The sequence below is a fragment of the Kogia breviceps genome, chromosome 3, assembly GCF_026419965.1.
Source record: "Kogia breviceps isolate mKogBre1 chromosome 3, mKogBre1 haplotype 1, whole genome shotgun sequence".
Lineage (NCBI taxonomy): Eukaryota > Metazoa > Chordata > Mammalia > Artiodactyla > Physeteridae > Kogia > Kogia breviceps.
Genome location: NC_081312.1, coordinates 5,769,080 through 5,782,599, shown reverse-complemented (window position 1 = coordinate 5,782,599; position 13,520 = coordinate 5,769,080). Strand labels below are relative to the sequence as shown.

Here is a 13,520-nt window from a genome sequence, read left to right as displayed (position 1 = left end):
ATCCATTTCCGAGGTACACATTCATCACAGTAACATTGGCATTCAACTTTCTTGAGTCATTTTTGTGTGTTGTTTTAGCACAGAAGTTGTTAGAACATTCTCAAGTGTATTTGCATTTCAGCAGTTCAGTTGAAGGGGGTCATAAAAAAGTTGTGTAAAACAGAGGATTTTTTTGTTGTTGTTTTTACTTTGAAGTTACCTAATTTTGTGTGGTCTGGGATTTCACTATAGTACCAGAGCCCAGGCTGGCTGATTCAACACCCAAGCAGATTATCAGCTGCCTCGGAAAAAGAAATAAAGAATGAATTTCTTGAATTTCAGCAACTACACAAAGGACTTGCATATGTCAAAATGCCGGATGAGAGTCGCCATGAATGTAGCACCATTAATCAAAGCGCGATCTGGTGTCACTTTTGCCAGTAAAAACGATGCTGTTCCCCTCACCCCGCTCGCAGGCTCGTGCAGAAGACACACGGAGTGTGTCCCTCCGCTTTCATGTGTCTCCAAATAGCCTGCTCCCGGCACTTTTTATACGCGCCTGGGGAAAACTGCTGCTCCAGGAGGCGGTCAACAAACGGCTTTTCTTGGGGAGGGGGGCGACAGCTCTGGTAGATCTCACTGAGGTTTGGCTCTCTGGGAAGGAAGGAAGTTTTGTGGGACGGGGAGCAGGGGGTGGGGGACAGGACACACAGGCCCCCAGGCCCAATCGTGTGAGTAAATAGAGCTGGAAAGTGACAAAGCCATGCTCAGAGCAGCCGGGTGACACAGACATTCATCCCTGGTCTTCTGATGTGCCCTCTCCCCATGAAAAAAATACGCCAGTGGGCCCACAGCTACCACCACCTGCAGATGCTTGGCTGCCATCAACAACTTGACCGTGGGCATGGTCCCCAAGGAGCGTCTACTTTCCCTTGTCCTCCCAGATGTGACAACAGCATTAAACTTAGTCCAAAGTCCCTGGAGAGTTTCAGCTAAAGGTGAGACCTAACTGGACAGCCAGAAGGTCCTTCCTTAAGCCATATGAGATGCGGGAGATAGTCCCCAAAGGTCAAGGACCCCATCTTTACCCTCCCGCCTATAATATTTTTCTTCACACATTGTGGTATCTGTAGTCTGTGTTCAGTTACAGCTTGTGAAACTCCCCCAAGTTCCAATGCAAAGGATTGGGGATTTCTGAAATGATTTTTTTTTTAACGGTTTTCTGCAGGCCAGAGGCAACTGCCCCAGCCCAAGGCTTCGAGGTGACAGTGACGCCTCATCTCTGAGTTGTCAAATGAGCTCGCTGCCACAATATGCTTCCAGCAGGCTCGATTCAAACATTAAATGAAGTAGAGAAATCATCAGATAAATTGCTGGCCCTCTGTACTGGAGAGTGAAGGCTCTTGCTCTGGCTGATGACAGAACTAGGCTTTTGTCTGACCTAATTTATTTCTCTTTCAGGTTAGAATAAAGCACTCCTTTCCTGTCGCCACGTAATCTCTTCTGCCCATATATTGAACTCAAGCAGAAGACTCTGGGTTAACTGTGCTGTCTGCAGATTTCTTGAACTCGGAGAAGAAGACATTATAGATCCACAAATTCCGTGATCGAAAGCACACATATTCCTCAGCACGAAATTACACGGTTAGGGGAGAAATCATCTCATTAAAAGCCATCCATTAAGGGCACCGTTTGGGGTGAAAGGTATTAGCAACGCTGGGTCTCGCAAGCACATGCTGCTTCCAAACAAAGTTTTACACATTATTTGAGTTGGCATTCTATCTCTTTGGGGAATGCTGCTATTTCACTTAGTACAGTGGGAACATTACCTAATAAATGGAATTGAGAATCCAAGTGTTATAAAATCTGAGTTGAAAGGATTTGCACTCATCAAGGTGTTTTAGATGCATGACTCCCCAGAGCAGTGGCAAATCCCCAGGTCTGTGACATGCAACACAGGAAAGGACAAAACGAGGTTCACTCTTCCCAGACCCCCTCACTCCATCAGGCGTGCCTCAACGACCTAATGCAATTCAGAAAGTCAAGACCACAGACTAACCGGAGGAAACACGCCCGTTCAAAGCTAACAATTGTAACTGGTTTTTTTTTAAAAAAAATTTAAAAAAAAAGAAAAGAAAATTGCCCCCATCTGCCTAGTGAGGGCTTGTAAATCAATGCCGATGGCTTGAAAATACATTCTCAAACTTATATTCTCATTGTGCCCTGCTCGACTCTCTGCAGGAAAATCAATATTACAACTTCACACTTAGGACATTTTGCAGCAACGTAAACTGCTTTCGCGGCTGATGGAAGCCGGGTCCCGGCCCCTCGCAGCGACGGCTCCACGCATGACACGGGCACCGAGCTCCCCCTAGCTGCCAAGAGGCGCCAGACGCTGCTGGGCGTTGCAGCCTTGCCATCAGCTAAAAGCCAATTCAACTGAAAGTTTATTTTGGAAAGTCTTCTATCACAACAAGCAACAGAGAATGCAAAGCGATCGGAGAAAGGAGATGAAAAGGAAAAAGAGAAGGTGGGTGCAAGCCGTGTTCTAAGCCCAAAGACGGTGCCAAGAGCTCGATTCTGATAAGGCGCTAGAAACCGCTGCCCTGTACAGTGGGAAACTGATCGATTGCTTTGCCTGCTTCCATCTCACCTGAGACAGATGCTAATTACTGTCCGGCGCACCCAAAACTGGCCTCCCCTTTGGTCAATAAGACACATCAAGCCCTGCACAGTGGTCAGCAAAGCATCACACCCCCACCATGTGACTCAGCCTCCCTCCGTGTTCCTAAGGCCGCCTTCACCAGAGCAACTGCATTCACTCCAGCACTTGAGAAATGACTCGTTTTCTGTTACGAAATATTTTGAAGGCCAGACAAAAATCGCCAAGGCCAAAGCACAGACAGAGAGGCACCTCCCACCCTCAAAAAAAAAAAAAAAGAAAGAAATATGCCCCCGTACATAATTTTCAGGGAGGGAAAGACTACCCTTGAAAAATATTATGGGTTGTTAAAATATGCTCATGGCTATTTTGTCTCTCAGGTGTGAATTACAAATGAATAAAATCCGCCTCTGGCATAACACCTTGGATGAACACATTTCTATTCTCCCTTAGAATCAGAGCAGCTGACTTATATCGCACTTCTAATGATATGGGGTTCCCTTCTGTGCAGAAGGGAGACGAACTTCACTCCCCCCACCAGCTACCAAAAGAAAAAGAGGGACCCAGGCCTTATGAAATTTATCAGAGGCCCGATTTTGAAAGATATGTGGACACCTGGAGGTACACTCCACCCTGGGGAGTTAACGTAATTGTAAGCACAGCAACCTTCAAAACACACAGCCACAGCAAAACCTAATTTAAAAGGCAACCATGGAATTAACACAGCCTAACTTCTGCATCAAATCTTGGGTCTCTAGTTGTTCTGCAAAATCGTGAATTCATACGGAAAATTACTAATCTTCCAAGGAAACCTGTTGGTGGGTTGTTGAAAACATCACCTTCGCTGGGGCTGTGTGATCTACCCTGGCCTTCTTGTTTCCTTCGGGAAGCCTCAGAGCCCCTGCACGGCCTGGGGTTCCTCGGCCTCCCCGCTCACCCGGCCTGGCACAGTGGGCCCACGGCCCTCCCCTCTGCGGGGGTCAGCCACTGCTTCTCAGCGCCCCCTTTCCACTACTGTCACTTGTTGTTTTGTGTTTGTTTTTATTAAAAGCTGTGTCTGTCCTCCGGTTTTAAAAGCCATATCCATCTGGGTCAAACATTTTGAAACAAACCAGAAGCCTAAATCTTCATCCCCAGCTGTCTCCCACTCTCTCTTTTCTACCTCACTCCTCTTCTCACTGGCCCTGTCTGTAAATTTAACTAGCTCATTATGGAGCCCTTCTCCCACTTGCGAACCCCCCACCCCCCTCCAAGATGATCGATGCTGTTTGTGTGCTCTTCTGTTTCTCAAACCATCAGTTATACTAAGTTGCATCATCTCTAAAGAACCTGAGGCCGGCGGGCTGCCACCTAACTGAAGATGCACCACGTTTTAGGCTGTTTCTTTCACATTTGAAATCTAAAATGCGGACACCGGATCGGGGCTGTGACAGCACCCATTTTGCTGGCCAGTGCTCCAGAGCACCCGAGACCCACGACTCCTGCATCATTGTGGAAAGGTACACTTGCACAGGCCCTACAGCCTAAATGACTGCATCCAATTCTTGCCTTTCCCCTGCCTGCACTCCCACCTCCCGGGTGACACAGGACAGACAGAAAAGCCAGCTGCTTTTGGATAATAAATAGCCTTGTCTGAAAACTGGTTGGACCACTCTCCCTGCTTAAACCCCTGCATATGCCCTGGGCTCCATGCGCTCCAGGAAGGCAGGTGGGATATCCTTTGCCCCCTGGTCTCCTTCCCACCTCTCCTTCCCTACCACCGCTCCAGTGTCAGCCGGCTTTCCCCAGCACTGCTCTGAGCAAGACTGAAGCAGCCGTGAAACAAATGAAGGATGGAAGGATGTTGCACTAGGCACCCCTCGCCCCCCGTGCCCAGCTGCCGCCAGTCGTCCTGGCCAGGGCTTGCTCCTGAGGTCCCAGGAACACCAGAGAGGAGAGAGCAAAAGCAAAGCGAACCTACCTGCTTCTTTCCCCCTTTACACACAACTGCAAACACTCCTGGCTCCTTCGCTGCTGCCAGCTTGGCAATGCACCCCAGACAACTCCCCCTTCCCGGACCCCCCCACACACACACACACAACTTCCCCCTCCTCAGAAACAACCCTTGCAATTATACAAAGGCTCTGTGGGGCAAATTGCCTCCTGGAGAAATTAGGCGTCTGCAAGTACAGACATTCTAACAGCCACTCCACCATCTAAACGGGGGAGGGGGGTAGAATAAGCCATTGCTAAAGGATTGGTAAAGGACGAAATGTCAACTGGCGATGAGGACCTTGATCAAACCAGGTTCAAATATGGTTGCAAAACATTTTGTTTTAAATGCAACCAGCGGGTCTTCTTTGATGTTACAATGATGAAAAATAGAAGTCCTCTTCCCTCCCTCCAGAAAGGTATCCCTCTCCCAAAGCAAGCCCACTTTAATATCTATTCCCTTCCCCCCAAAATAATAATAAATCCACAAATTCTTACTAATGTATCTGCTGTAACAAAGGAGAGATGGCAGCAGCAAATGCTCCGAGCAGATGGCGCCTATGCTGGGTTTTCAGGGGAGGGGAGAACCCCTTTATATATTTATTTATTTATTTAAATTTTTTAAAATATAACATAAATATTCGGCTCTCGGCCGCCCCGCAGCCGGTCCTCGGCGGCGGCTGGGCGCGCAGCCCTCTCCAGCTCCGCGCCGGCAGCCCGGCCCCAGCCTGACGAGGTGCTCCAAGGATTGCAGGAACACAACCTGCCCGCTGTTTCGATGGCACCCAGAGGACGTTTTATTTCTATTGCAGTTTCAAAAAAAAAAAAAAAAAGCAAAGGCGACCCAGGCACCTCGAGAGAAAGGACCGCGGGGGAAGGTTTGCGCGCCGCGGAGCAGCGGCCCCGCGGGCTGCGGCGGGCGGGGAGCGCTGCGAGCCGACCTTCCGGGTGCAAGCGTGCAGGCAGCCGGGCGAGCTCCCCTGCAAACCCCGTACCTGGCCCGCTCCCGCACGCTTCTTCCCTTTGCTAAATACACCCGACTGGGGCGCTGGAAGCTGCTGCGTCTCTGCCCCGCTGCCTGATTTTGCCCGCCCGGCCACTTGCTTGAAATCCACACGATTTCAGCCGGTGGATTTCCACTGCGACCTGCCTTGTTTATTTAGATAGGGGAGATGAAAGATCCGAGATAGGAAGATGGGTGAGAGATTGATAGATCTCTTTCCTTTTTTCTTTTTTTCTTTCTCCCCCCCCCCACTATTTTACAAGCACATCCCTCTCTTCCCACTGCTAGCTAACAACGCTTTTTTTTTTCCCCCGTGGCGGGGATTTTTCACCAGCCCCCGATGCCCCCACCTTTTTTTGGAGTGGGGGAAAGAAGACAAGATCATCCCAGGAGACAGACGGAGGTGGGGAAATGGGGGTTGGGGTGCAGGAGCCCGGCAAACAGCCACGCAGCTGGATTCTTTTGCAAATAGCAAGAGGAAGGGAGAGAAAGGCGGCTGCGGAATCCTAGGACCGGCGTGGCCGGCGCCCTGCCCGGCCGGGTGCAGCGCCTGGGGGACTCGGAGCCGGCGGCCGCCCCTCGCCCCGCATCTCCCCCAGGCCCGAGCGCACCCCGCTCTCCTCCGCCCGCGCCGTCAGCGCGGACCCACGCGCTAGCCAACTTTTCCCCACTTCCCGGCTCCCCCCTCCCCCTCCGCTCCCCCAGCCCCCCTCCCCCTCCTCTCCAAACCCCGCCACCAGCGCCGCCGCCGCCACACACGCCGCTCGGAGGGGCAAGCGTCCAGCCGGGATCCGCGCGCACACACACACCTCCTCCAGCCCGCGCGCCCCCTCCCCGGCCCGGAGCCCGCTCCGCAGGCCCCCGAGCCCGAGGCGCGTCTGACTGCGCAGAGCCCGGACTCTAGGGGCTGCAAAGAAACTTTCCCAAGGCCCCCCGCCCCCTACCATGCTCTGGGCCGACGCCGCTGCCTCTGCGAGCCCGCGGGCCTCCCCGGCGCCCGGCCCGGCTGCGCCGGGCTCGGTGTCCCCAGCCCCCGGCGCCCGGAGCCCCATCCTCCGGCCCCTCGCGCGCACGCCGCAGACACTTACGGGTGATGAGCTCCCTCTGGGACAAGTGCTGCGGGTTGCCCTGTTTGCGGCGGGACATTGCCCCGGCATCTATTCTGGCATCGCCCGGAGAGCTGCACCGATGGGGGGAGCCGGGGGAGGGGTCCGAGCCGCCGCCGCTGCCGCCGCGCCGCGCCGCTGCCGCCGCCGCCGCCGCCGCCGCCGCCGCGCCTCCTCCTCTGCCCGGGTTGGTGTTTTGGTTTTTTTTTTTTTTCCTTCCCCTCTTGCCCTCTCTTCCTCCTCTTCTTCTTCTTTATTTTGCGCTTTCTTCTATGCTGTTTTTTGTTTTGTTTGCAAAAAAAGAAAAAGAGAAGGAAAAAGAAAAACCTCTCGATCTAAAATAGGAGAAAGGCAAAAAAAAAAAAAAAAATCTGCTCTTGCCGCGGACTGGCTGGTTTCTTCAAAAATATATTCTTCTCAAGGAAAAAAAAAAAAAAATTGCTTACACTTCTTCAAACTGCTTGGCCTCCTGGACTTGCAAATGTCTTCTTGAACTTAAACCGGATTTTGCACCGGCTCCTGACACTTTCTTTCAGGGTCTGGTAGGTGGAAAGCGCACTTCTACCAGGAGGGGGGGAAAGGGAAAAAAAGGCAAAAAAATAAAAAATAGAAGAAAAAGAAAAGAAAAAAAAGCAAAGAAAACTTGGGGACTTGTCTCGTACCCCCTCACCCCGCCCCCTCCAAAAACCCAAAGCAATGTAAAACTGCCCCGGTTCGGTTGTTTCTGGGTTTTCTGCGGGCTGCCTGTTTTTTTTTTCTCGGAGACTGACCCTTCCGAGGCTCTGGGGGGACTCCAGGAGCGGCTCCTTCCCAGTTCACCTGGCAGGCTGGCGCCGGCCGGAGAGGCTGCCGGGTCCCCGCGAGCGCTCCCCAGCGCTCCCCTGGCGCCGCGGGCCCGAGGGGAGCTGGGCCGAGGGGCGGCTCGCCCAGTGCGCCTGGGTCGGTGCGGGCGCGGACTGGGAGCTATAGATTGCAACGTGAAGATGGCGGAGTCCGGGTTCTCTGGGAGCTCTCGGTCTCTCTATGGCTGGGGCTGCCTCTGTACAATGGGATAAAATTCAAGTTCAAGTGCGGACGTGACGTTTAATCTGCACTAGAGACAAAAAGACCCAGAGAGTCGGAGCACTGGGGGCGACTAGCGGTGGCTTTTTAACATTGTACCCTGTAAGAGAACAAGAAAGCACACACACACACACTCGCGCGCGCGCGCGCGGACACACACACACTCACACACACATTCACCCGTGCGCACGCCCGCAGTCCAGGCCGGCCACACGTGCAGCGTTTCAGTGCGCTCCTCTCCTCCCCGTACACTGGCAGCGCAAAACGCCTGGGGGGGTGGGGGAGGACGCCGGGCAGGATCTTTTTAAATAAAAGAAAATCCTCCATGCCTCCTCCCCTCCAGGGAGCTGGACCCCGAGGGAAGGGGGGCGGAGTGCGCGGTGCGTGGAAGTTGAATCAACGCAAGTCCCCGCCCACTCATCCGAAAGCTCGGGAGTGGGGGGGCGTGGGGATGGCTGTGAAAGAGGGTTGGGGTCGACACGGGGACTCGGGGCAGACGGTCAACTGCTTCATCTCCTTAGAAAAGTAGCTTGGTTGTTTTCACTTTTGTTTTATTGAGGGGGTCGGGGTTAAACTTCCAAAAAGTGTCTCCATATAAATCCTGATATTCCAAACTCGGCGAGAGCGAAGCGGACAAAATAAAAGATGCTAAGAGGAGAGAATTAAGAGCACATTTGGCGGAGGGGAAACGTGAGACCTTGTCTGAGTCTCATTCCGGAAGGAACGTTCACCCCAATCTGTGCGCTCCCTCCACCTCATGCCATTAACTCCTTGGGGTGTACACGGACACCCCGGCCCCAACGTCGAGAGCTGTGGGAAGCGTGGGGGTGAGGGGCAGGGCTGCTCCACGTGGGAGAGGTTCTCGTACCTGCTGACCCAGAAGTAGGTGTGGCCGGATCTCTGGACTCACTCGTGTGGGTGACCCCCTCAGGTCCTCCAGTTCCCTCCCACCCCCTGACAATTACTGCAGCCTGGAAGTAACGCCCCCCTCCCCCAGGGCTCCTCCGCCCAGGGCAGGACTGGAAATCGCCCGTCAGACTGGGAAGGACACAGCTGCCTTGTCAGCCGTTTGATCTGCAGCCGGCGAGGACAAGAGGAGTTGTGGGCGCCTGTCCGTGGCCCGGGGACAAGGCCAGGCCGCAGTCCGCGTGGACCTCCACCCCCACTCCAACCCCCTCGTGCCTCCCCAGGCCGCAGCCAACTTCATCTATTTCGCGACTTGCCCTCTCGGCTGGGCGCGCCACGCGGCCGGCCCCCTCACCGTTCCCAGGGCATCTCGGGTCTGGGCCGGGAGGCGGCGAGGGCGGGTCCGGGCCTGGCTCCGGACTGGGCTTCGCGGGCGAGCCCAGCTGCACCCACCCCACCCCGCCCCCAGGCCGGGCCCTGGCGGCCTCACCGGAGCGAAAGGCTGGGCCGTGACGCCTCCGGGCGCGCCGCCTCCCTCAGGGCCTTTTCCTCGGGGGAGGATACGGGGGTGGGGGCGTTCGCCCCCAAGGTGGTGGGTCGGGCGGCGGCACCGACAACTTACAGAGCGCAGCGCCCATTAGCGAGGACAGAAAGACCTCCCAGCCCAAGCCACCACCCCCCCTAAAAAAATAATAACAATAAAATGTGCCCTAGCGTGCAGCTCTGAGGACCGGGCGGCAGGGTCGGCGGACGAGCGGGTGGAGACTCGGGGCAGGGGGCGGCGTGGGGGGCGAAGGGACGCGGGTGGCGAGCCAGTCCGCACTAGCTACCCACCCGGGGCTGCACGCTGCAGCCCATCACCCACCCCCTCACCCCACCTCCACGTGGTCCAAAGTCTGGAAGCACCTCCTCCCATGCAGCCCTACCACGAAAATCTTTCCAGGAAAGTGGCCTAAGTAAGAAAAAATGCCCACACGCACCTTAAATAAACTTCTTAAGAAAACCATAAACCGGCCATCCCAACTTGCCCACATTCTTAAATTTGGGAGAGCTCTCTTTCTGAGCACTGGTGGTGTAAAGTCCAGAGAGGGATAGCGCTTTGCCCAAGGTCACACAGCGCACGGGGGCAGGTCTGGACCCAAATCGCCGCGGCTGGCCTGCCTCCCCGCGCCGCCGACGCTCCGGCGCCCGAAACCCCAGCACGCAACCCTCACCCTCCCGGGGCCGATTACAAGGATAGGGGACCCGGTCTGTGGCCTGGGGGAATGGGGCAGCCCCCTCCTAGGAAGGGGGCCCCTCCGCGGACTGTGCAGGGCTCCCGGGGCCCCGGCTGCAGCTGCCTAGTCGCGCGCGCTCGGGCGGCTGGGTCCAGGGAGGGGGCACCCCCGCCCCACCCCCCAGCAGGAAGTAGCGGGCAGGGGGCGGCGCGGGCCGCGACTGACCCGGGGAGCGCCTCCTCATTGGCCCCACGCTGCCCCGACGGCGCGAAGAGGGACGCGCGGGCGGGCCGTGCAGGGCTGGACACGCCGCCGCCCGCCGGCGCGCTCCACCTCGCGGCGGCCAGGGAGAGGCTGCCCTGCCCCTGCCCAGCCCCGTGCTGGCCCCTTCGCACTCCTCCCCCTCCTCCTCCTCCTCCTCCTCCTCCTCCTCTCGGCAGAGGCGGCCGGGCGCAGGCAGCGAGCGATCCCAGTTGCCGCTCCAGTCTCCTTGTTTTCCCCTCTGCCCGTCTGGCACGGGCATCATTAGCGCCGAAAGCTGTTAATGTCTGGTCTCACAGCTCCCCCTTTAGTCTTGCTATGCTCCCTGTCTCGAGTTCCAAGTCGGATCAATAGCTGCCTCTCCGCCGACCTTGACCTCTCCCTCGACCCCGCCCGGCTCCGGCAGCTGGCCCCCAGTTTCCCCACTCTCTCGATGCCCAGACAACAGGCAGGCAGAGCGAGAGTGGGGTGGCGGAGCTCGGGTCACAGCCCCGTTCCTACCCCCTCCTCAGGACCCCTGGCAGGCAGGGGAATCGAAGACCCTTCTGAGAAGGTTACTGCACAAACACACACACACACACACACACACACACACACACACACACACCCCCCACTCCCTGACCTATCAAGCCTTTGTTTAGAATAAAAGTCACTCCCATCCCCAAAATGAGGGGGGTAGGGAGGCAGGTGCTTAACATATGAAAATATAAATGGGAAAAGTGCAAGTACAAATGTGGTCCTAAAGTAATACCACAATCCTTCCGACTCTTTTCTTCAGAACCTGCTGTAGACCTACTGTGTGCTCCGCCGAGAGCTGGGGCTTTGTGCAGACTGCAATCAGACAGAAAGAAATGCCACATTTTCTGCACCATCTTTCAAAAAAAAAAAGGAGAGGTCAGAAAGCTTTTTGAACTCACAAATATTTCTAGCTTCACAGTGCGTTCCAGCAGATAATCCTTAATATTTTTCAGTTTCTTTAAATTTCTTTATTGAGGACTAGTTCGGAAATCTTAAGTCATTTATCAAATCAGAGTGTCTTTTTATTAACCTTGTGTGGGGCTCCGATCCCCAGTGTGTGCTGCGTGGACCACGCCATGCAATGGGGGCAGATTAAAGTCACCTTACCCCCTGGCCGAGCTTCTTGTTTAAAAATTTTTGAACAATTCTCAGTGCTTAGCTCTTAGCTAAGGTGGGGCTCTATTCGAGATTCTGCAATGTTATCTTTGCCTTCTGAGCTGTTATGTTTTATATTATGTCTTTACAAAAAATGGGAACGCATCGAGATGTGAAGTGTCAGTAAAAATGGGAACTCAATATTTCTGCAGAAAGAAAATCGTCGTTTCATTTGTTTGTTTGGTTTTTAAACACGGATCCACCCTCTAAAATGTAGTCAGATAACTTTGTAGCAATATAAAAACTCAACAACACATCTTATCAAATTACCTTGGGCTTCATTTCTGATGCTTTAAAAAAGAAAAACATCCAGGCAAAGAGAAGGCAAATCTTTTCGTATTCACAGGTGTAGGGCAAACTAAGAGGCAAACTGCGTCTGCTGATTCCTATTCCTTGGAGTCTATAAACGCTACTGACTGCGAAGATGAGGATAAATAAAACACATCAATCTGATCAGTGGATTGACTTGTTTCAACTTTTGAAGCAACTGCAATGGAAGTCCTAAGCAAGTCATATTTATGTACATATTAATAAGGTTCCCACGATGGCCTTTATCTCCTTCTTTACTGTTCCAGAATCTCTAGGAGCTATCAAATCCCAAAGCCTAGAAAGACAAAAGAGGCATTTTAAGCTTCCTGGCATATCTTCTAGAATTATTTTATGTCATTTCTGAAAATTACAGCAAATTTCTGGAGCCATAGCTCTCAATTAAGGCTTTGCTAGATTTGGAGAAGTTTTTTGCATTGTAACCTTAGAGCAGAGACAGGACCACAAAACTTGCCTTCCAACAAGTGTTAGGTTGACTCTTTCCGTGCACTGAATTTAGCAACATTGCTTTTGTTAAAATATGGCTTCATTTGCACCTTATTTGTTTCTGCAGTAATACCTGGGGCTTGATACAGTGGTAGATTTCGGACTACCAGAAGCATGGAAGCTCTAGGAAATTGAGGCATCCCTGCCTGCTGGCTTTATAGCTGCAGCCTGCAAGGGGTTAAACCAGAGTCACTGTTCCTGATTCATGTATTATTTTCCTTAAAAAATACCCAGCTCTCCGTGTATGAAAAAGACTTACGCCTACATTGAATGCTCCTAGCTCTGTCCCTGTCATCAGAAATGATATTGAATGGCTCAGTACTAGGGGATCTGGAACAATTTCTACAGCTTTCTCACCTCATTTGGAATTTTCTTGCCTTGCTAATTTTAATTCTTTAGTTGAGTCATCAATTCAAATTTGGTAGGGATTCGCATCACCCAGTTGGTCGACTTGGTAGAAACATTGTTCACGAAGATGATCAGACTCCACCAAATCCCACCCCCCCCCACACACACACAGAGATCAGAGTGGTTGTGTGTGTGTGTGTGTGTGTGTGTGTGTTGTACAAAAAGGGTCTCTCTGCTGCTTTCCGTCCTGTCACCAAGTCTCCAAATAGTATATCTGAAAATGCAAAACACACACACAGACACCAGTTTGAATTCAGTGGGCTAGTGACCGTCAATCTACCCTATTTAGAGCACAGACAGGGAAGAGAAAGAGAGTTAAAATGGTTCATTTGGGGAAAGAACTGGGATTCAGAAGGGAATTTTCAGTTCCAACTCTGGCTGTCAGCGGCTGTCGTCAGACCTGGCGCTACAATGAGGTGTCTTGGTGATAGGAAATGGGGAGGCACCAAGGAGGGAGGCAATAATGATCACCTTCTTAACAAGGGTTTTATGAAGCTGTGAGGATTAATTAGTTTGTATCCTTAAGCAGTTTGAGAAAGAGGAAGTTTCGGTAAATGCTAAGCTGGAGTTGTAGACACTTCTGACTCAGTTGTGAGCTCTGCACCCCTCCCCCCCTCCCCCCCCAACAATGCAGGCTCTGAATGCTCCTGTCTGTGCTGTGATGCTCTACAAAGGAAGTGGTGAAAAAGGGAAGTGAGGGGGAAGCACTCACTTAGGGAGGAGTAGAGGAGAGAGAGGCATGAGTCAGGCGAGCCTCCCTCTCAAAGGCAAAGGCACCCGTTCATGAGGAGGCTGCGAGGGGGCACCTACCAAAAAAATACAACTAGAAACCAGCCAACACCTTGTTTTCAGATATGCCTTCCAGAGCTGGAAAAGACAAGGGAATCTGGGAGAGCTCATTGCCTGTTTCATAGTTTTAGAAAGACCCACAGTATGCTTTCAAGTGAACTCAACAAAGG

The 13,520-nt window shown here is 53.0% G+C and overlaps 2 protein-coding genes across 5 annotated transcripts in view; both read right to left on the bottom strand.

Annotated features, from left to right (window-relative positions):
- Nucleotides 1-6,838, bottom strand: part of BCL11B (BCL11 transcription factor B) — a 91,102-nt gene extending 84,264 nt beyond the window's left edge. For all 4 annotated transcript variants that reach the window (XM_059057140.2, XM_059057142.2, XM_059057141.2 and 1 more), the window contains exon 1: nucleotides 6,704-6,838. In XM_059057140.2, coding sequence (XP_058913123.1) covers nucleotides 6,704-6,761 — 58 coding nt within the window. In that variant the 5' untranslated portion in view covers nucleotides 6,762-6,838. The remainder of the gene's footprint in view (nucleotides 1-6,703) is intronic.
- The window catches only part of SETD3 (SET domain containing 3, actin N3(tau)-histidine methyltransferase), a 206,915-nt gene that overhangs the window by 18,948 nt on the left and 174,447 nt on the right, over nucleotides 1-13,520 (bottom strand). The gene's annotated exons all lie outside the window — the stretch shown is intronic.